The sequence below is a fragment of the Lissotriton vulgaris genome, chromosome 2_1 (genome assembly GCF_964263255.1).
Source record: "Lissotriton vulgaris chromosome 2_1, aLisVul1.2, whole genome shotgun sequence".
NCBI classification, from domain to species: Eukaryota; Metazoa; Chordata; class Amphibia; order Caudata; family Salamandridae; genus Lissotriton; species Lissotriton vulgaris.
In genome coordinates, this window is record NC_141687.1 from 1,728,477,330 (window position 1) to 1,728,498,480 (window position 21,151).

The 21,151-nt window shown below is 41.7% G+C and overlaps 1 protein-coding gene across 1 annotated transcript in view; it reads left to right on the forward strand.

The window, feature by feature from the left end:
* The window catches only part of LOC147733201 (mucin-2-like), a 1,190,401-nt gene that overhangs the window by 1,162,782 nt on the left and 6,468 nt on the right, over positions 1-21,151 (forward strand). Inside the window, exon 41 of the mRNA XM_086957735.1 lies at positions 10,187-10,301. Within this exon, the coding sequence (XP_086813861.1) occupies positions 10,187-10,301 (115 nt within the window). The remainder of the gene's footprint in view (positions 1-10,186; positions 10,302-21,151) is intronic.

Sequence of the window (21,151 nt, forward strand, 5' to 3'; positions counted from 1 at the left end):
GCTTTTTCTTTTTTGAGGGTTTTTAATGCAAGAATGAGTTATTTTTGTGTGAGATCAGTTTTCAATAAGGAAAGATCTGGAGGTGTATCGAAAGGGGATTGGATTTTGGACACAAATTGATGAATAGAAAGATCAGAAGAATTTGTTTTGAGGAATATAAAGTTTTATAGAATTGAAGAAATTCTTGTAAAAGTTCATCATCTTTATGTTTCAGTGTACAGTCTTGACCAAAGATAGATTCTATGTTGATTTTATTCCATTTTACTTTCAAATAATTGGCCAATAACATTCCAGCTTTGTTTTGGCCGCCATAACATTTAGCACTAGATCTTAATAAAAAGTTATTAGTGGTGTCCTCATTGAATTTTAATTTAGGAGCAATGAGTTCATTTAAACAATCCTTTGACTTAAAAGTGAAATAAGAATGTTCTAATCGTTTGATTTTAGAGAAAAGATCAGTGGTATTTTGTTGTGCCTTTTTCGGTTTATGAGAAGCATAACTAATAATGAAATCCCTAGCAGATGCCTTGAACGCGTCCCAAACTACAGGAAATGAAATATCGTGTGTTTGGTTCAACAAGAAGTATTCATGAAAAAAAGAAGTAAAGGAAGTAACGAAGTTTGAATGTAGAAGAAGAGAATTATTAAAACGCCATTTCCGAGCTAGAGTGGGTTTTTGTAAGACGTCCAAATGAATAGTAACTGGCGCATGATCCGATATCAAAATAGAGCCAATATCCAAGGCGATTAGGGATTGGGAAAGATGATGGGAAATGAAAAAATAATGTAATCTTGATTGGGTTTGATGAGGCGGTGAGAAAAATGAGTATTCTCGTAAGGTGGGATTACAAAGCCTCCATGCATCAATGAATTTGAATTAATTAACAAGTTGCGTAAAGGATTTAAGTGATTTGTGAGGACTTTATACACTAGAAGATTGTCTATCTAAAAAAGAATCAAAAACTTTGTTACAGTCGCCTGCAAGGATGAAGTTATCATCATAATGTTGTGTAATATGTAGAGCCAGGGAGGTCCAAAAGGAAGCGTCACCAGTCGTAGGGGCATAGATGTTCAAAAGGGAAATGGGAACTTTATCTACTGTGAATTTAACCAGAACCCATCTACCTAATTGATCTGTGCAATGAGATATTATTTTGACAGGAAGGGTTTTTCGAAATAGAATGAGGACTCCATTGCGCTTGCCATCACCTGGTGAGAAGAAAACCTCCCCCACCCAACACCTTTTCAATTTAAAAGATTTATCAGCCGATAAGTGTGATTCCTGTATACAAGCAATATCTGCCTTAAGTTTGGCTAGGTGTGGTAAAACTCTTTGTCTCTTGATAGGTGAATGCAAACCTCTAACATTCCAAGATATAACTCTTAAAGGCATGTGGGAAGATCATAAGAATATAACAAAAGCCAGTTAAAGCACATCCGTAAAAAGTATGAACTAAATGTTCCAATCATCCAACTGTATGAGGGTAGAAAGAATTGAGATTGAAAAATGGAAGACAAGAAAAGGAAAAAAGAAAGAGAGTAAGAACTCAGCAAGAAAAAGAATGGGAGAGCAGGTAAAACGCTAAATATATCTGCGATGAAAAAAGAGTCAGGAATTTGATGTGAAAAGAGAAGAAGATAGGAAAGAAAAAGAAGAAAAGAAAACAAGAAGATATAATATAGAATGATTAACTTACATAACAACCGGAACATATAAGGGATGGGAGGATGGAGGCCACATAGAATGATGACGGATCCAAAGCGCAAAGGTGAGGACGGAAGGGGAGAGACGATCCCGACGGACCCCACAGACATAGGGGAGGGAGATGACATACAGGAGGGGGAACTGTGTGAAAAAGAAAAAGAGGAGTATAAGAATCAACAAAATAGATGTACATCAAATATAATAAACATACTGTTTATCAAATAACATTGAGAAAATAGGCAAGAACAATAACTATAAAACTGTGTACTGAACTTCCTTCAAAAAGAAAGCAAAAGGAGAATTATTTAGAACTGGAAGTAGAAGCAACATCCATGCTGTCAGCATTTTGGGAATCAAGAAAACTTTTAAACTTTAACGGATCATCAACAGTGGTGGACCTGTTGTTGAGAGTCACTTTAAAAAGGCATGGATGGAATAGCCCAAAGCGTGCTCCCATGGAATGTAGCTGAGGTGCGAAGGACAAGAACTCCTTGCGTCGATCTGCGGTTGTTTTAGCATAGTCCTGTGAAAAGTAAAGAGGGTTACCTGACCAATTGAGGCATTTTAGAGCTCTTGCCGCAGATAGAACTGTAAGTAAGTCCGTGTATTCGAGGAAATATAAGATGACCCCTCTGGGTCTCTTTGTTACTGAAGCAGACATCATGCCAGGAGACGCACCCAAGCGATGTGCTCTTTGTATGTTGAGGTTAGTACCTTCTGGTAGTTGAAGGAGTTTAGGTAGAAAAGACTTGAAATAAGCAATAGGGTCTGCCCCTTCTGAACCTTCCACAAGGCCGTAAATGCGTAGATTATTTTGTCTGCTTCTGTTCTCCAAATTTTTAATCTGTTTGTGCAAAACTGAGATTTGTGTACAAAGCGGATCTACTTTGGAAATAGAGGATTCAAGTGATGCAACATTGTGTTCCAACACGGTGACTCGTTCATCAACAGTAGACCATTTATCAGAGAGCATTTGGAGTGTAGACTTGGTCTCTTCAATAAACGGACGCAAGGCTCTTATTTTGTCTAGGAGAATATTCATTGTGGTTGGAGAAGACTGTTTAGGAGGAGAGGGAGGATCTTTCTTTAGTCTTTTAATGGAGCCTTTTTTAGCACCAAATGTTGATGGAGTAGATGACGTGGCGGAACCTTTGGAAGATGAAGTATCAATATGGTCCTCCATTGATAAACACTGATAGCGAGAGCTCGTAGTCAATGAAGCTGTTCGTGTAGAAGGGGAAGATTTGTGTAAATCCTTGGAAAGTCTCCCCATGCGAAAATATTGCAAGGGACAGTCAAAAAGCAAGGGCAGAAAGCACAAGCCTATACCTTAAGCTTGAAAGGAAATCACTTCCAATGGAAATAGCAATAGCATGAAAAAACAGTGTGATAACACAGTAATTAGGAAAGCATGTATTATAATTAGAGCATCAAAACCACGAATTTCAGAGCAAAAACCTGAGTCAGGAATAAACTCTACAACATGAAAAAATCAGGGATGCAGTATGCAAAAGACATGCAATATAAATTGTAACTCACTTGCAGTGTGAAAACACAAAGGAACACAATTTGGGATGTGGTACATGAAAAAGTTGAGTTGAAATAAAAATGAGAATGCTTAAAACCTTTCTAAGAATTAATACCAGCCCACCAAACTAACGAATACAGCTGGTATTATTAAAGAAGAAATCACATAAGCATTGGATATGCAAATATGTAGTGGACCTTAAAATGGGAAAGGGCTACATGGTGTAAGAAAGTACTTAGAGGGGACCATTTGGGTGCTGAAATGAATAAGCGAGAGTCAATGGCCTTGCATGTTGTATGAAAAGCAATCTCTTTATCCTGTGGGCGATATCCCCCAAAAAATAAAAAATTCCACCAAACAGTTAGTGCATAAAATGTAGCTTGGAGGTAGGAAGTAGGAGAGAATATCGGTGCTACATTAATGTAAGTGAATCACCACGATAAGGCAGTAGTATCCAACAGAGTGCAGGCAAATGACTGAGAGCCGTGTGAATAGGAACAGTTATTCAGAGCATTGAAGTCATACTTGCTGCCTCGTACTATCTAGAAAGGACCAATGTAATAGCCCAATAACAAAAGGCACTTGAAGCAAAAGGTGAAAGTGAAGTGCAGTAGACGCGCGGCAGAAGCGCGGGTAATAAAACCGCTAGGAGCAGCGCTCCATCAGCGGTGAGCACAAGATGGCGGCTAGGATCGCTTCAGCGCCGTGTATCACTCATGGTGGACCGGAGATATAGTAAACGACCTTCAACAGCCTTCAGAAGGGTCGGAAAGAATTCGGGAAGCCTTCCGACAACATGCCTCTCATTTCAAGCAGCAAACATGAGGAAAGGAGCCGCGTCGGGCAGACCTCCGTCACCGCCTCACGGGAGCTCTAAGGAGGTACCGCCATCTTCTTCGGGCTCAAGCCACGCCCCCCCATGAAGTATGTGCTTGATCAGATTCAAGATTATGCTGTGAATATTCGGATTCGAGGTTTGAGGATGATGGAAAATCCATTATCAAACGAGGCTTGAAGGTCCTGTGTTCTGCCAATTGCATGATGGGGAGTCAATGCACACATGTCCTGCACTCATTAATGTGTGTGGCCAACATGAGGTTAATGATTGTGGGCAACATGATATGGGAGGGCCTAATTCCCGACGTTGCTGCTAGACTCATGAGTCTTTGGTCATCACACATTTGTAGATCATGACAATATGTTGTCTTTTCGTTATCGTTGATTTGACATTTCGGTAGCAAAATGTCTTGAAGAACAGAGCGATTTCTGTCTACCCTACAAAATTAACATAACTGTTGTGTTGTCTTAATGTGCATGCATGCAATTTTAGAGTGTAATGTGGTAATTTAGGTAAGTATAACCAAGACTTGCTGATGACTAAATAGATGGTGACCGATAGTCTTGTGATGTATGTGCCTTAAATCTTTCATTTTGTTTGTAAGAAAAAGAGGTATGTTATATTAGGTTGATGTCCATTCCAATATGTGGGAGATAGTGTCTGTAAAAGTGAGAGTTAATGATGATGCAATAGAGTGATGATAAGTGCAAGCCTAGAACATTATAATTGTAGGGAGGGTGAAGCTCTGACTAGAGCTGTATTGATGATACTGGACCAGAGCCTTAGCAGGCATGTCAGCTGCTGCACTTGAGGGTCTCAGATCACAAACATCATGAAGATCCCCATTCGTACATTGTTCAAACATAAAAACAATGCCTTTGGACACAATTCGAGGCAGCTCCAGTATACATTGCCACTTAGCTTTGGCCAATGTTCACCTGTGTCATCATGAAGATAGCACAAAAGCAGATTAGCCAACCTGTGTGATATATGGATACATTTAAAATTGAGAGTGCTGGCCTTGAAAAAAAGCAAGGCCTGCAGCAAATTACCCTGGATGGGATTCATCTGTGACAGCCATAGGCTTTAGACGCAAATAAAGAACATGCCATTCTCTACCTCTGGGGCCACTGACTCTTCTGTGAAGAATTTCCCTCTAAGATTAACAGGCAGTGGGAAAATGAAGGTCTACAGGTCGGCCCCAAGTACTAACAACTGTAAAACAACCTCCAGACTAACTCCATTATCATTCTTCAAAGAATGTTGGAGATCCTGTTGGCTTTTGACACATGCACATTAGGCCTAAGGGAACTTTGAATTTTCTGGGGCACAAGAGACTCAGAAAACTCATTTTGAATGAGGTGCAGCATGCACAATGAGAATGGATTGCTAGGTTAGATACATATCCCTGGGTTTTTAACACTTTGGGGTTGGAAAGACAGGACAAAAATAGAGGTAACTCTGGACATATCCTTTCATAGGTAATCAAAAACGTATTCCGTCCATGAATGTACAATAAAAATAAAAGAGGTGGCAATACTAGCCCTTACCTAACAACCCTCTGGAGATTTAGGGAATATGTACATTCCCCATCCTGGCTGTACCTAACAGTAACGGGAGTGCATGGCACGTAAAATATTCAACAAGGTTTTAGGCAATCCCATATCCTGGGGACCCCTTTCTGTTTGCTAGTGGCTTACCATCTACTTGAAGTAGGTGCTAAACTGTGAGTGTATTGCAACCCCAAATGCGCTTGCAAAACCATGGTACATACCATTTGGACTCACTATTAGTAAGGGACGCCCCAGATATGCCACTTTCTTATAGCAAGGCTCAAACCCTCATTTGCAAGTTGGTAATTGGTTACCGACTCACAAAATAGAGTTTGTCCATGGGCCAGACCAATTTTGCGGCCGCAAACAGGCTGATTTTGCGTTTGCGACAGCAAAATATGGTTGCACATCTGGCCCGAAATCTACTAAATCTGTCTGGTCTAGGGTTCTTATCAGCTGCTGACCTCTTTGATCTACCTCAGATGAGTAATTAAAATAAACTTCCCTCCTATAGGGATACTCGTTGAGGCAGGGCTGACATATCTTAGCATTAAAATCTCCTTTAAGGAATAACATTCAAATTCTGCAAACAATGATGAGCCCTAGTAGCTACGCTAGTCAGTACCTTAAATGATGCTGAAATTTGCCAGCCCATGTCGACCACTGAATTATAAAAAATAATCAAGAATAAATAAAAGTGTTGTGCTACCACAACCCATAGCACCTGAATCCCCTTATGCTTAACAGGGACAACTGTAATTGTAAACAGCTTTGTTACACACATCAAAATAGCTTATCCTCCTTGGGCTCTCTGCCCAATGCCACCTATTGCAGGAACATAAAAATACTCATACCAATCCACAAAAAAGGATCACATGCCCAATGTTTTTAAATTAAGGTTACAGTATATTTTTTGATCAGGTTTAACAAGTTTTGATCCGTGACCTTCTGTACAACTCCTGCAACAGTCAAACAAACAAAATTAAAGGCGGAGTGCCCAGTTGCTAACAATTCCAAGCTATTATTATTTTCAGTTAAGATTGTTGGCATTGGCTGCTCCCCCTTATTACCTTAATTTAGAGGGGCAGACATGCCATGCAGATATTGCAAGGAGACTATTGGCAGTGGGAATAGGAGGGTTAGTCTGGGTACTCGGTGGGAGATTCTGGTTATGACTACTTATAGGCCTCAAATGTTTATAAAAAAGCTCGATGATTCAATACCAATTCCCTCCACTGCCGGTCTCCAGGAATGGAACCTATGTATCAATCACCACACCAGCAGAGGGCATCTACGATTAACAACGTTACAATCTCCGGTCTCTGTTTTCTTCCTGGTCCTCACCCTACCCTTCTGGCAAACAGGCTATCCCTATGCTCCCACACATTAAATTGAGCATTTTTACAATACCAGTGGCAAACTCTGTTGCATAGTTGGGAGGTAGATTCCTCAGTTTGAGGATACCTCAGGGACCCCTGTGATTACTACTACGTATGGGCCACATTCGGTGGGTAAGTGAAGTGTAGACAAAATAGCCTCCTTCTAAGTAGGAGTGCCAAAACCTCCTGTGTCCCCCGTACTGTTCCTTATTTAATTTCCTATACCCCTTTCTACTGGCACTGGATCACTGCTTACCTTAGGAGCGATAAGGGGACCTGGCTCATGGGTGTAACTTATCCCTATATTTTGCTCCTGGGGATTTAATTTGCTGTTTGGGCAGGGGGGCACCTCAACACGTAGAACCCTTTGGTAAGTTATCTCTAGCCCCCTTTGGCAACTCCTATCATTATGGTAGCCAAGACTATGATCTAATTTTAAGGATAAAACATTGAACGTCAATTCTAAATTATGCAATTTCTCATAAGAGGAACAATACATTTCTCTATTAATTGTTTGAATTTTTCCTATTTCAAGTCCCAATTATTGAGGGCCAAAGGCCCGATGTAGGAGCCCTAATACCAGTCGGAAATGGCCGAATTCGGCCGTTTCCGACTGGTATTACGGTTTTCTTATGTAGGGGGCTACATAAGTACAGATTCGGTAATTTTACAGATTCTGTACATTTACCGAATCGGTAAAATACCGAATCGGTAAATGTACAGAATCGGTAAATAGAGATGTAGGTGGCACTCTGAAGAGTGCCACAGGCCTTCAGGAGTCGGTATTTTACCACCCAATCCAATTGGGTGGTAAAATACCGAATCCAGGTGTGCATGCACATCTGTGCATGCACACCTGTGCCATGTGACACACAGACATGCCCTTAGGGCATGTATGTGTGCCACATGGCACACAAGCCTGTAATTGGGGTGCTAGAGGGTGTCAAAGTGACACCCCCTGCACCCTTGCAAGAATAGGTAATTACCGAATCGGTAAATACCGATTCGGTATTCCACATTGATTCCTATGGGCTTCAAGGCCCAAAGGAATTGATGGGGGATACCGATTCGGTATTTACAGAATCGGTAAATACTGAATTATACAGATTTGGTATTTACCGAATCAGAATTACCTACATTTCCCCCCCTCTAATTTACCACTTCTTAAATATCGAATCGGTATGATTCGGTATTTTAGAAGTGGTAAATTAGATTTACCTACATCGGGCCCTAAATCCCTTACAGTTTCTGAACTAATATCCTTAGACAGTTTATTTTTCCTAATATTACGTGTGCTTGATTCCCCTGTTGTTAGTCATTTATTTTACATTTCCTATTGACTGTGGGTACACAATCACTGTAATTTGGGTGTTCTTCCCTGCTATATGCCAAAGAGTCTACTTCAGCAGTGCAGGTAAGCACATGGGGCTGTGGACCGGAGCGCTGCAGGGTGATGTTGACAGATGACAGAATAGGAGTTGTTTATTTATTTCATTTGACCCATTATGGCATCTGTCGACATCCCCCTCACCCTACCCCACTCGTTTTGCAGCACTGGCCGTAGCTGGTCTACTTCAGGTACAGAAGGGGAAATTGTTAATGCCACTCTGGACACACAGTTGTTATTTTTAATATTATTGGGCTGCATGGCCTCTTCGAGAAAGAGGCCCCCTCCCTCACCCAAACTTAAGCGGCCAAGTCTATTTCCTTAGTTATTTCCCCCACTACGCATGCCAGATAAGTGTCCAATGTATTCACTGTACGAGGTTAGGGCCACCCTTGCCTTTACCTCTTCCTTTATTCTGGTCAAAATGTCACTTACCCATTTTGGCATCTTCTCAGATCAAGGAGCCAAGAGAGGTGGCCCAGCCCTGCCTTGTCCAGCCCTGGACGGGCACAGATGGGCCTGCTCTTGGCTCGTGCCGTGCCCAGTCTTGACCAGCACGTGTCCTACATTGCAGGATGCCTTGTGAGAATAAATGGCTCTCAGGTGCCTTCCTGACATGGCAGCCCTCTTCCTCTTGGGCAGGGTAGTTGGAGAATGGAGTCCCCTGCAGTGGTGGAAGCGGTAGAGCATGTAAGGATTCTGCCATAAATATGTCAGGGTCTACATTGTCAGTTCTAGTGTGCCATGTGAGACTGTCAATGTGGGTATATTATGCCGGCCAAGAATGAGACAGCAACACAAAAACAGAACAGGTGCTAGTTTGCCATGTACATTGAATTTGAGTATATTTCCTCCATCTGAGGAAATGTAAATGCTCTTGGCTTAGGATAGGACGATTCCTGATGTGAGATCTACGTGCTTTTGGTGGATTTGGGTACCACAATGTTGGTAGCTCTACACGTGTTGGCAGATCGAATGCAAGGCAGTGGTGTATACTAAATTCGGTTAAGCGAGTTGCAGTCCTTTAGGGTAGGATTACAAAAGTGCCTTAATGATTAATACCTTGTTTCCATGCCTTGAAACAAAGTTTCACTTTATGACATGATTTTAGATATGATGAATGGAGAGACTTTGGTTTACACATTTTGTGGACAGTCTCAATACTCCAGGCCTACATATGAAGTCCGAAATAGCACTATTTATGGATGTGCAAACCAGGTGAAGTGAATGAGATTAGGGACGCAATAATTGAAAATGTGATTTACATGGCCTCTTCCCTTCAGATTACAGAAACTGCATCATGTATGCAGATCTCAGTTTGAGCAATGGAGTGCCCCATAAAAGTAAACCTCCATGCTTCATTTATGTGCTCAGTTAAGTCCATCTTCTTTATTTATGGTCTACCAGATATCATAGACTGGATTTACCTTCCATTGATTCTAGTTGTAGAAGATGGTGAACAAGAGCTATATTACACATGCAAATTGCAGCAAAGTGCTTATTCAAGTTAGAGCACCAATGACCAGCAGACAGAGTACTGTGAGCTTACATTTTACTGTTATCTGTGAGGCAGTCTAGTCTGTTCCTTTTTACATGGGAATGCCACTACCAAGTGTAATTTGGCTTTCAACAGACACTTTACCCATTAATGTGATTGTCTCACAGCAGCTCACAGTGCCACAAGCAGTAAGTCTGCTGAATATGTGCTTGGGATTCCCTTTGGATGAGTGACCTATTTCAGCACAGTGATGGACTTACACTGATTATCTCTTTCTTTCTTTCTTTCTTTCTTTCAGTGAATGTAACTAAACCGTGCTCACTGCAGACAAAGGAAGTCGAGGTCACGTACAAGTCCTGCACCAGCGTCGTTGAACTAGACTACTGTGAAGGGCCCTGCATGAGTTCTTCAATGTAAGTGGCAGCAGGCCGAGGGTACCAGACAAAGATGGAGTTTGGGAACGTGATGAAACACACATTCAATTGTTTGAAAAACATCTGTCAAATATTTTGTTGGGGCTCATTTCATAAAAGTCCATGAATTTGTGACTCTGAAGCCCTTTCTTTGTACTCCTCTGCACAGCTCTTCTCCTTTCTATATTTCTCACTCAAGTAACTCTTATTTGATGTCATTGCTGTTTACAAAAGCAGATTCCATTCCCTTATACTCGTGCATACGCCACTGCCATTTGTTGGTCTTCTCTGGCTCTCCTGAGTCGGCTGCTCCTCTTTACCCCAACCCTCTTTGCTCATTTTTTTAACTTTTCTCCGCCCTGCTTTCCTTTGTCTTCTTCATTTCAGCTGATTCTGGCTACTTTTTTGCTTCCTGCTTCAGTTGCTTTTTCCCATATATGAATACTTTCTGGCCATGTGCAAGGGAGGTTTTGCTTTGTGTATAGTAATAAGATGTTACTTTACATTTTACAAAACATAGAAATTCACTGAAAAACTAAAAGTTAAAGGGTTGTTAAAGTTAGGAACTGTAATTATATCTTGCTTTACATAAAAAAATGTAGACATTCACTTAAAAAACTAAGGTTAAAGGAACGTTATAGTTAGGTGAAAAATGTAAATTAAAGATACTTTTTTAAACTAACAAAACCACTGAAGTTCACCAGTGATACTTATCCCAAGTATCTATATATCACACTCTCACCATGCACTGCTTATGACTTAATATATTACTTCACTCATTACATATTCTATGACATCATTGATAACATCATGGCGATATTTTAAATGACATCAGTAATGGCAAACTGTGCATGGCGGAGCTCAAAATTCACCAGAGGGGCAAGCATGGAGCTTTATCAGACAAAGTCCTTTCAAAATTGTTCATTGTTTCTGCAAGGTCCTCCTCAAGCTCTGTATGTCTTGCAAAGCAGAATATTTCAGGTGGTAACTCTTCAGACTTTCTGTAGCAGCTACTCATGGTCCCTTCTAAAGCCTCCGATGACCTTGTTAGTCCCTAAAGGATTTCCACAAATGGTATTTAAGACCAAACACTCAAACTCATAGATGTCATCCTTTGGTTATCCCGATGGCGCTGACAGGTCAATGGACTTTTGCCACAGTGTTGTGAATGGAGTTGGAACAAAAACACAAATAATGCAATATCATCAACTACCAGGTCCTTAATGTTAAGTCAAGGATGAGAGGTTGGATACGTTTTCAGTCCTTTATTCATCTTAAAGTTTTAGTATGGGTATGCCATCTTTATTCAGATTAGTCCAGTTTACTGAAAGGTTGACTAAAACGGTTGATTAGTGACAGCATAAATCACATACACAGGGTTCCCTGGAGAAAATTGTCACTAAACTAACTAAGAGCCTAGTCTACCACAAAGAAACCCATCAAGAGTTCCTTTTTGGAAAAGAGCAGGATTTCTCTTCATAGAGAGAACTTCCCATGGAGAGTAATTATGGAAATTCACCTGAGGTCCCCACAGCTGCAGTATCAACCTTCAGAATACCAGTGAAAGGAAATTGTTTGGTGCAACATCATTGATCAGAGAAAAAGAAATTAAAGAAAGTCACCTTTAGCAATAGCTGTGAGCAAAGAGGACAATAGAACTGAAATGTTAGAAATGGAACTCAGAACTCTGAACTAACTCCCTATTGTGTGTAAAGTCACAAAATAATGTAACAAAACCTAGAAGTTATTGCATACTCTCCTCCAATGAAAACCCTGGTCTGATGGTGTCATCAACTTCCGCTGCTTCTTCTCCTGATTCCCACAGTAAACATTCACATCGGAGGATTTATTAAATACTGTTTGGAATACTGCAACATGGAGGGAAGTTCTCATAAGAACCTTCTTACCTAAGCTAATGCTGCTTTCAGTGTTCTATTGCAAATACATCAGACCAGTTGGATGAACAGAAACACATCTATCAATGATGTTCTAGTTGAGCATACATAAAATATATTTAAATTATAGTTCATGTTATCAATCTATTCACTAGGCATTACAACAATGCTTTTTGTTGTAGGGGTGATCTAATATGGTGTGATGAAGCTAAGGAAACATAAGCTTCAACTCAGCCCATTCTTGAGCACAATATTAGTGCAATATTAATGTCCTAAATAAATGTCTGCTTAGCTATGAGCAAGAGTCAAGAGAAAAGGCTTGGGCCTTGTTAAAGGGGCACATTTAAAAATGATGACCTAGTACAAAAATGTTTTACTTCATCACCTATTTTTCATACACATCTAAGTAAGTACATTTCTCCTGTGTGCTATTGTCTATTTGAAGAGATGTTTTTTATTTAAAAAAAAAATGCATTCTAAAATTATTCTTTTAAATGTGAGAACATTTCCCTATGTTATGTTATAAAGAGCTTATATGGCGCACAAATACTCTTGAGTGTCCCGGGGCGTAAGTGAGCTGGGGTAGAGCGAGCAAAAGCCATTTAAATGAAGTGACTAAACAGATACATTTTTAAGCGTTTTTTAAAAAGTTGAAAATCTTGGGTAAGCTGTAAATCCCTTGGGAGAGCATTCCAGGCAGCTCCTGTTTTGACAGAAAGAGACTGACCCCCCAGACCTGATCTGTGAAACCGCGGAATAGCCATCCGACGTTGAGAGGCAGAACGCAGGGGTGGACTGGGCACATACAGAGCAAAGAGCCTCCTAAGATACACAGGCCCCTGACCGTGGAGGGCCCTGTGAGATAAGTTAAAGGCTTTGAATTGCACCCGCTGGGCCACAGGCACCCAATGCAGTTCCCGCAAATGCCGCCGAACACTAGATCTCCTAGAGATGTTGAACAGAAGTCTGGCTATGGTGTTCTGTATAATTTGAAGTTTTTTTAATAATTACCCAGGAATGGCAATGAACAAAGTATTGGCATAGTGGAGGCAGGAAAGAATAAGGGCACAGGCTAGCGTCTCTTTTGCCTCTCTTGGGAGCAGGGGAATAAACCTTCTTAAGGCCTTAAGGGTGCCAAAGCAGACTCCGGTGAGTTTTTTAACATGATCTGAGAACCGGAGATCTTCACTAAACCACACCCCTAAGTTCTTTGCCGGGCCTCCCTCTGAATTAGGACAAGGGAAATCTGGAGGCCACAGAGAGTCTCTGAAGGCTGGGGGAACTAGCCATATAAGAGAACCTCCGACTTGTCCTCATTGCACTTCAGATGGGCCTGTGCAAGCCAGCAAAATACGGACGCAAGACACGTCTGGGTGATATTAGTGTCCAAGTCAGTGCCCTTCCGGGTGAATTCAGCTGGGTGTCATCTGCGCACGCTATAAATTTTGCTCCCAGCTCTTCCGTCAGAAACATCAAAGGGTTCAGATATATATTGAAAAGCAAAGGGCTCAATGTAGAGCCCAGAGGGACCCCCGTTGTGAGTTTCCTGACCGAGGATGAGAAAGGAGACATCCAGACCTGCTGAGTGCATTCATCCAGGAAGGATTTTATCCAATCCTACGCCGGACCGGCAACACCAATAGATGACAGCCGGGCAAGGAGTAGCTGGTGGGGCACCATACGGAAGGTGGCAGAGAGGTCCAGAAAAATCAAGGCCGCCCTGCCACCCCCATCCAGGCACTCCCTGATCACCTCTGAAATCTCCACCAGCACAGTCTCCGTACTATAGGCAGTTCTAAACCCAGATTGGGCAGGGTGAAGGGCACCCGATGCTTCAACAAAGGCCTCAAGCTGCTGGAAAACCTCCTTCTCGCAAACTTTAGCCAGAGCTGGTAGGAGAGAAATAGGCCGGTAGTTAGTTGGAACCGAAGGGTCTAAAGAAGGTTTCTTGAGAGGGGTTAGAAGTTTGGCCTGTTTCCAGCGCATGGGAACCGTGGAGGTCTGAAGAGAAAGATTAACAATCACCACAACAGACCTCCTCAGCTACCCCGGCTAATGCTTGGTCCGGACAGGGATCTATGGGAGAACCCGACTTAAGACAGGCTCAGCTGCGGGCATAAATAGCGTAAACCGGAGGTTGGTACGCTGGGAATTAGAGGAAACACAAAGGAGGAATTCTTTTGTTCCAGGGAATGTATTCCCAGGCTGTCCTGAATCCTCGTTGTCTTCTCGATAAAAAAAGAGGACAGCTCCTCACACCATTGTTGTGAGACAGGAAAAATCCTTTGCTCAGCACAGAGCGATAAAAAGCTCCTAACAATGGCAAAGATCTTCTTGCTGTTGTTATTTGCCATCGCAATACGCCCAGCATAGTAATCGCTTTTAGCTTTCCTGATAGCAGTATAGGAGTCCCTCTGCGCTATTCGAAGAGCAGACTTAGTGGAAGGGCAATACTCCTGTGTGCCAACAGAGCTCTAATTTTTTACGCCCCAGTTTCATATCCTTAGTAGCATTTGAAAACCAAGGCTTTGAGGGAGGAGCGTGATGTTTTCTGAAGCAAGCTTGTTTAGCACAAGAGCTAACCCCCCCGGCCAATCCAGCAATCCAAGCTATCAACCGCCCCTTCCAGGTCAGGGGCAGGAACTGGGCGTGCCTGAAGCAAAGCCTCCCAGAGACCCAGTAGATTAATCTTCCTAGCGTAGAAATCAGGGGGCAAAGCAGGCGTGCGAGGTAACTTCCCCATGAGCCACAAAAACCTGATCAGGTAGTGGTCAGACCAAGTAACTTGTTCCGGTTCCCTTACAGCTACATCAAAATTCATAAATTAGATGTCCACCCGAATGTGATGGCATCTTGACCCACTGTGTCAACTTGGCCAGATTTAGTGAATCCAAAAGAGCCCCAGAGTCAGGCACAACTGGAACGTCCATGTGAATATTAAAACCCCCTTAAAGTAGAAACTTGGAGTAGCGGAGGGCACGAGGGATAATGATATCGTCCACAGTCTTCAAAAAAGATTCGGGTGGACTGGGCGGGCGGTAGACCAACTTGCCTCCCAGCGTAAAATGAGGGGAAAGAGTGAAAGTAAAATCCAAAGCCTCAACTTCCACCCACTCACCTGAGACTTCGCTAGTGAAAGACCACGTATCCCTGAACACCACTGCGTTCCACCACCTCTCCCAGTTCTACGATCGGCTCAGACAATTTTATAACCCCTAGGAATAGCGTGCTCCACTACCGGAGCGCAGGACTCACTCAGCCAAGTTTCCGTTATAAATAGAACATCTAATTTAGCATCCGAAAGAAGCTCATAGATGTCAGGAGCAGGCTTGGCCATAGACCGGGAATTAATGAGTGCCGCCTGAATTCTGGACTCACTCGCTACTAAGGGAGGAGGACCTGTGACGCTAGTTTGGAGGCAGAATTTGCAGGACGGGCATGTTTTAGATAAGCTGTGAAGTACTGCCCACTGCTTACTTCCATTACATTTAAAAATATCTAGCGCCAAAAGTTCCTCACGATCGAAGGACCTCCTGATGCCGCAAGCATCTGACTCGACATGGCCAGCGTGCTGTCGCTGGTCGCTTCGGGGGTGCCAACGGGTGCAAACGGGCTTGCCTTTGGCGTGCCCGCTGTGCGCGTCCGCTGCATGTCTGAGAGGGCATGTGTGATTTATAGTGAAACACCTCCCCCAGCTAGACCACTTCGTACAGTCCCGTACAGTCCCACAGGGATCCGGGACTCGCAGCAAGATGGCGCCTTGCCCACCACTCAATCTGCACTGGAAGCCTTGGTGAAACGGGAAGGGGAAGCACACCCCCTCCGCAGGTACGTGGGGAGAAAGTGAAAAGTGCAATAAGGTAAAAAGCAGGAAGTTTTTTTAAAAACATTAAAAAGTACAATAAATCTGGTATTAGCAGCGCAGCAATGGAGTCATCATCAGTAAATGAAAAACGGCCCTGCAGACTGCCACATAACACGAGCAGATTGCGTAGGTACTGCCACCACCTACCCTCGCCGCATCACGCCCAACACAGCCTGTTGATTTATAGTGAAACCCCTCCCCCAGCTAGACCACTGCCTACAGTCCCACCAGGATAGGGGGCTCACAGCAAGATGGCATACTGGCCTCCACTCAATTGGCACTGGAAGCCGTGGTGGAACGGGGCAGAGTAAGCCCACCTCCTCCTCAGGTACATGGAGACAAAGTGAAAAGTGCAATAAGTTAAAAAGCAGAACGTTTTTTTAAAAATTTAAAAAGTACAATAAATCGGGGATTAGCAGCGCAGCGATAGAGTCATCATCAGTAAATGAAAAACGGGCTCGCAGACTGCCACAGAACACGGGCGGATTGCATAGGTACTGTCACGACCAACCACCTACCAACACCTATGTGTGCTTTTCTATGTGAATACATTTTTTCAGTGGTTGAAAACACATTCTAAAGTGCAATTCTAATATGGTCTGCAAGTCTAAATTTGTTTTTAAAAAGTATAGCTCTTAATACCCTCCATTTCCATGATTTTAAAATCATGACAAACTCTGTTTCACGTGCCAATTCAAGTCTAGAAAGACAAATCATCTTCAGATGTATCTAGTCTCTTTCATTTAATTACCCTACTAAGTCTTAATGATTCCATCAGTCATAATGTCGCCCAATCCATCTCTTTTCATATATTTTCCTTTGAAAGTTTCACAGGTGAAACCTCCATTAAATGTGTATTCTAGTAATGCACAGTAGCATGCAATGTACCTGGTGCCTGTCTGATGTCAAGGACATTTTACAACAGCAATTTCACTAGACATTTGGAGCACTTCAAGGAGATTTTTTACATGCTGTCCGTTCCGAATAGGGGTATCTCTAGATGTAAGAGATTCACATTGCAAACACATTTGCTCAAAATCATGCACTATGCCAAATCCTTTCTGACTATCATTGAAAATGGTGACTCTCATTTGAGCAGTCTAACTTCAAGCTTGGGTAAGGGCAATTAACTCCAAAACCTGTGTGGAGACAAAAGTTTGAAGCCAGGAAGCTTCTATCACATCATTTATGGTGCACATGGCATATTATGCTCTTAGTGTTCCTTCATTGTCTCTTAGGCTTAAACCGTCCACAAATAGGACATAGTTGGGCAAAATGTAGTGGTTCATCCTTAATAACAGGTTTAGGTTTTTTGCATAGTTCAGTGACATTTAGGCAAACATGATCAAGCTCTTCACAATTTTCACTTTGTTAAATTACTGGCAATACATTTGGTACATTGCAACGCTTTGTTACAATGTTTTCTGAGGCTAACAGACTTTCCTCATATCTAGTCAATCTATTGTGTGTGAGATACTGGGTTTTTGTTTTGGTAAAAAATCGTTCAACAGAGTTAGGGACCATGACATTTAAAGAGTGGCCCAGCATTATGTTCTTCCTCTTTTCCAGACTACCACTCACCGCAGCAACTGCCTTCAAGTACCTGGGGAGGCCTGCCACTACAAGATCAAGTGTGGTAGAAAAATATGTCAGAGGTCTTTGGGCTCCTCCATGAGTCTGTCTCAAAACTGAGACATCTCTCTCACTGCAAAACAGACTAAAACTCTTTTGTATAATCAGGCACCGGAGCTGTGGTGCGGCATAATGTTGCTTTCTCTTTCAGATCTAAGAACGCTTTTGTACATTCGTTGTTCAAAGGAAGCAGTTGAACACATTTCAATGTGACAACATCATTAGAGGCTTTGGCATTAAAGAAAAGTTTGGTACTCACTATCTACTGTAGCCAACCATTCCCAAAAACATTCTCATTTCTTCCTGTATTCATGGTGGATTCATCTAAAAGATGGATTCCACTCTCTATGTTGACACCTTCCCGACTACCTTCATGATAATATGTCCCAGTTATTGAACTTCTTTTTGACAATATTGCAGTTTACCTGGAGCCACTTTGTGTCCTGGTGATTGAAAAGGTCATGGTGTTGTTCTTAAAAGCTTCCTGTGTATCTCATGCTACCAATAGTTCATCGATATATTGGACGAGGGTAATCTTACTTCGCATTTGCAGTGACTTAAGATTTCATTTTAAAATCTGATTGATGATTGATGGACTCTCTTTATACCCTTGAAGTACACAATACCAAGTGATTGTCTTTTGCTGGGAATTAAATGAAAATAGATATTGGTTATCTGTCTGCTATGACACTAAAAAGAAAGCCTGACTTAAATCAATAACAGTGAACTATTGTGCAGCACAGGGAATTTGGAACAGTACACTGACAGGAAAACAGGGCACTACTATTTCATTAAACTGTAGCGAATCTTGGACAACCCTATATTTGCTGTTAGGCTTCTGCACACCCATTATAGGTGAATTGCATGGGCGTCTAATCAGCACTCTCAGTATGCCTTCCTGAAGCATATCTTTAATCACTGGTTTTATTCATGCAATTGTCTCTGGAGACAAATCGTGGGATTTTGTACTAGGGGAAACAGCATTTGGCTTTGATGTGATTTGGACTAGATTTACATCTTTTTCCCAAACTTCTTTATTTACTGTGTATCTTAAATCCTCTGGTAAATCAGAAACAGTCAGCAAAGGAGATATTCCCATAGCTGCCTATTTTCTGATCATTTTAAAATCCACCTCCTCATTAAGTGTCTGGAAGGCAACACCGTCTGGTATGCAGTGTATTGGGCAATTTAGCTTTCACAACAGATCCCTTCCCAACAGATTTACTGGGCCTGTATCACAGACCACAAATGGATTCTTTTCTTCAAACGTTTCTATTCTTATTGTGGCTTCTTCTGCATTTGTTCATTTTTAACCCTAGCTACTTGGATCATTCTTCCCGAAAGAGGCAAGTCTGGTACTTCCACTGTTCTAACAGTGAAACGCTTATCTCTTGTGTCGATTAGAAATGACACATTATGACCATAAACATATGAATTTACATATGTGCCACTCAGGTCTACATCTAAGACTGAGCCAAGTACACAATCTTCTTCCTCTCTCAGGCACCTTAATTGGTAATTATCAGAATCAAATTTGCCAGTCCCGAATAAAGGGAATTATTCTTGGGCACTCTGGTTCTGATTTTGGAACTGTGGTATAGTGTAGTTTTGTTAAATACAAAAACAATGTGTAAACCCTCAGAAGATGGAGAATTACAGGCCTATATCCCTTCTCCCCTTCCCAGCTAAACTCTTTAAAGACACACATAGCCAAACTTCTCAGAACCTTCATAGAAGGAACCAATTTTTTAGCCCACACAAGGCAGGCTTTCGACCCTCCCATTTCATTGAATTCATTATACTTTCCGTATGGATGACCAAAAAGGAAAGGCTGATGAGTGCTGCACTCAGGCCTTGATCCTCTTGGATATATCTGCAGCTTTCTATCCCATCAACCAAGACATTCTGATGGAACATATTGCTGCAGCGGGTCTGAGAGGTGCTGTCTTAAATTGGTTTGTCCAAACCCTCAAAAAATTTAAAGCACCCTAATTTTCCATAATTCTACTCCATTGTCGAAGCCACAAACATTAGCTTAAACCATGTTCAGTAGTTACAATGTATGCTGGAGTACCCTCTGGAGGTGCTTCCTCACCTATGCATACAGGACTAGTGACATCTCCTCTTACTAATTTTTTCACCTCCTTAAAATAGTTGATGATGTCAAATAAATATTTTCAACTGTTCATGTAACCAAATATTTTGATTCTGTTCGTTATACATCAAATTTCTTAACCTACTAATTAAATGATGGCTTCTAATTTCATGTGATTCTTTTCCAAATCTAAAGCACTTACATTGATGAAAATCAAACACAGCGCAACACTGAAAATTCAGTAGCCAATGGCAGCATTAAAGCACACCAACCATACATTCCCAGCCCGAAACACCATGACGTACCGCTTACAATTTTTATTCAAATTCACACACTCCTGTCAAAATTTCGACCTGTGAAAAATCACATAAATCAATGTAGCTTCACTGATTTGTGCAATAAGGTTCCACTAACATTAACCAAAGTTAATCAGATACAACAGCTTGTCCCGACTGTTAGTCATAGAAGTGACGGTATCTCACACTCCGCATTTAAATGTCCTGCAAATACGTTTGAAACTTGTATTATTATACCGGGATCTTTTGACTTCAATGAGCATGAAACTCAACTTCCCTTCACAACTCAATGCTTCTAACACTCACTCATACACTTGAAAAAAAAGACATACAACAAAAAATACTCACTACCACATCAGTTTCAACCTATTCATACTCGCACCTTCAAAACCGCAAACACCTACGATTTCCACTTTGCCACTCAGACTTCATCTTGGCACTGGAAACTGGAATCATAGATTATGTTAATACAGCTTGGGTACTGCTTTTAATGTTCCATTCGGGTGTGAGCTATATCCTCTGCTACCAGAATCTGTTAGCGCCTAAAGGATATGGCGATATGGTATTTAAGACTAAACACCCCAATTTATAGATTGCATCCTTTGGAAATCCTGATGGCACTTGACAGGTCAATTAAGCTTTGCCACCATGTTGCAAATAGAGCTGGAACGAATACACAAATCATGCAGTATCATCAACTACCAGATCTTTAATGTTCAGTCAATGATGGAAGGTTGAATAAGTTATCAAAACTTCTATCAAAAAGGAGGGAAGAGGATTCAAGGTCCATTCAGTTCCCCTAGTTAGATACTGAATTAATCAAAAAGGAATGGGCACTGGTGTCTACTAAACCTTCGGTTAGTCTTTGAAAACCCTCATGGACAGCCTGATTTAGTTGATGCGGTGTATCTTTTATCCGCCCCGTCAGGCGTCATGGCATATTCATAGGGTAGTCAAATAACGTGCGGTATGCCTGCCTCACCTGAGGCTACCTCTGGTCCAGGTAGAAGTGTCCAGAAATAATAGGAAAGGGAAAAATATAAAAACAGTGTGTCACCAAAAAAGAA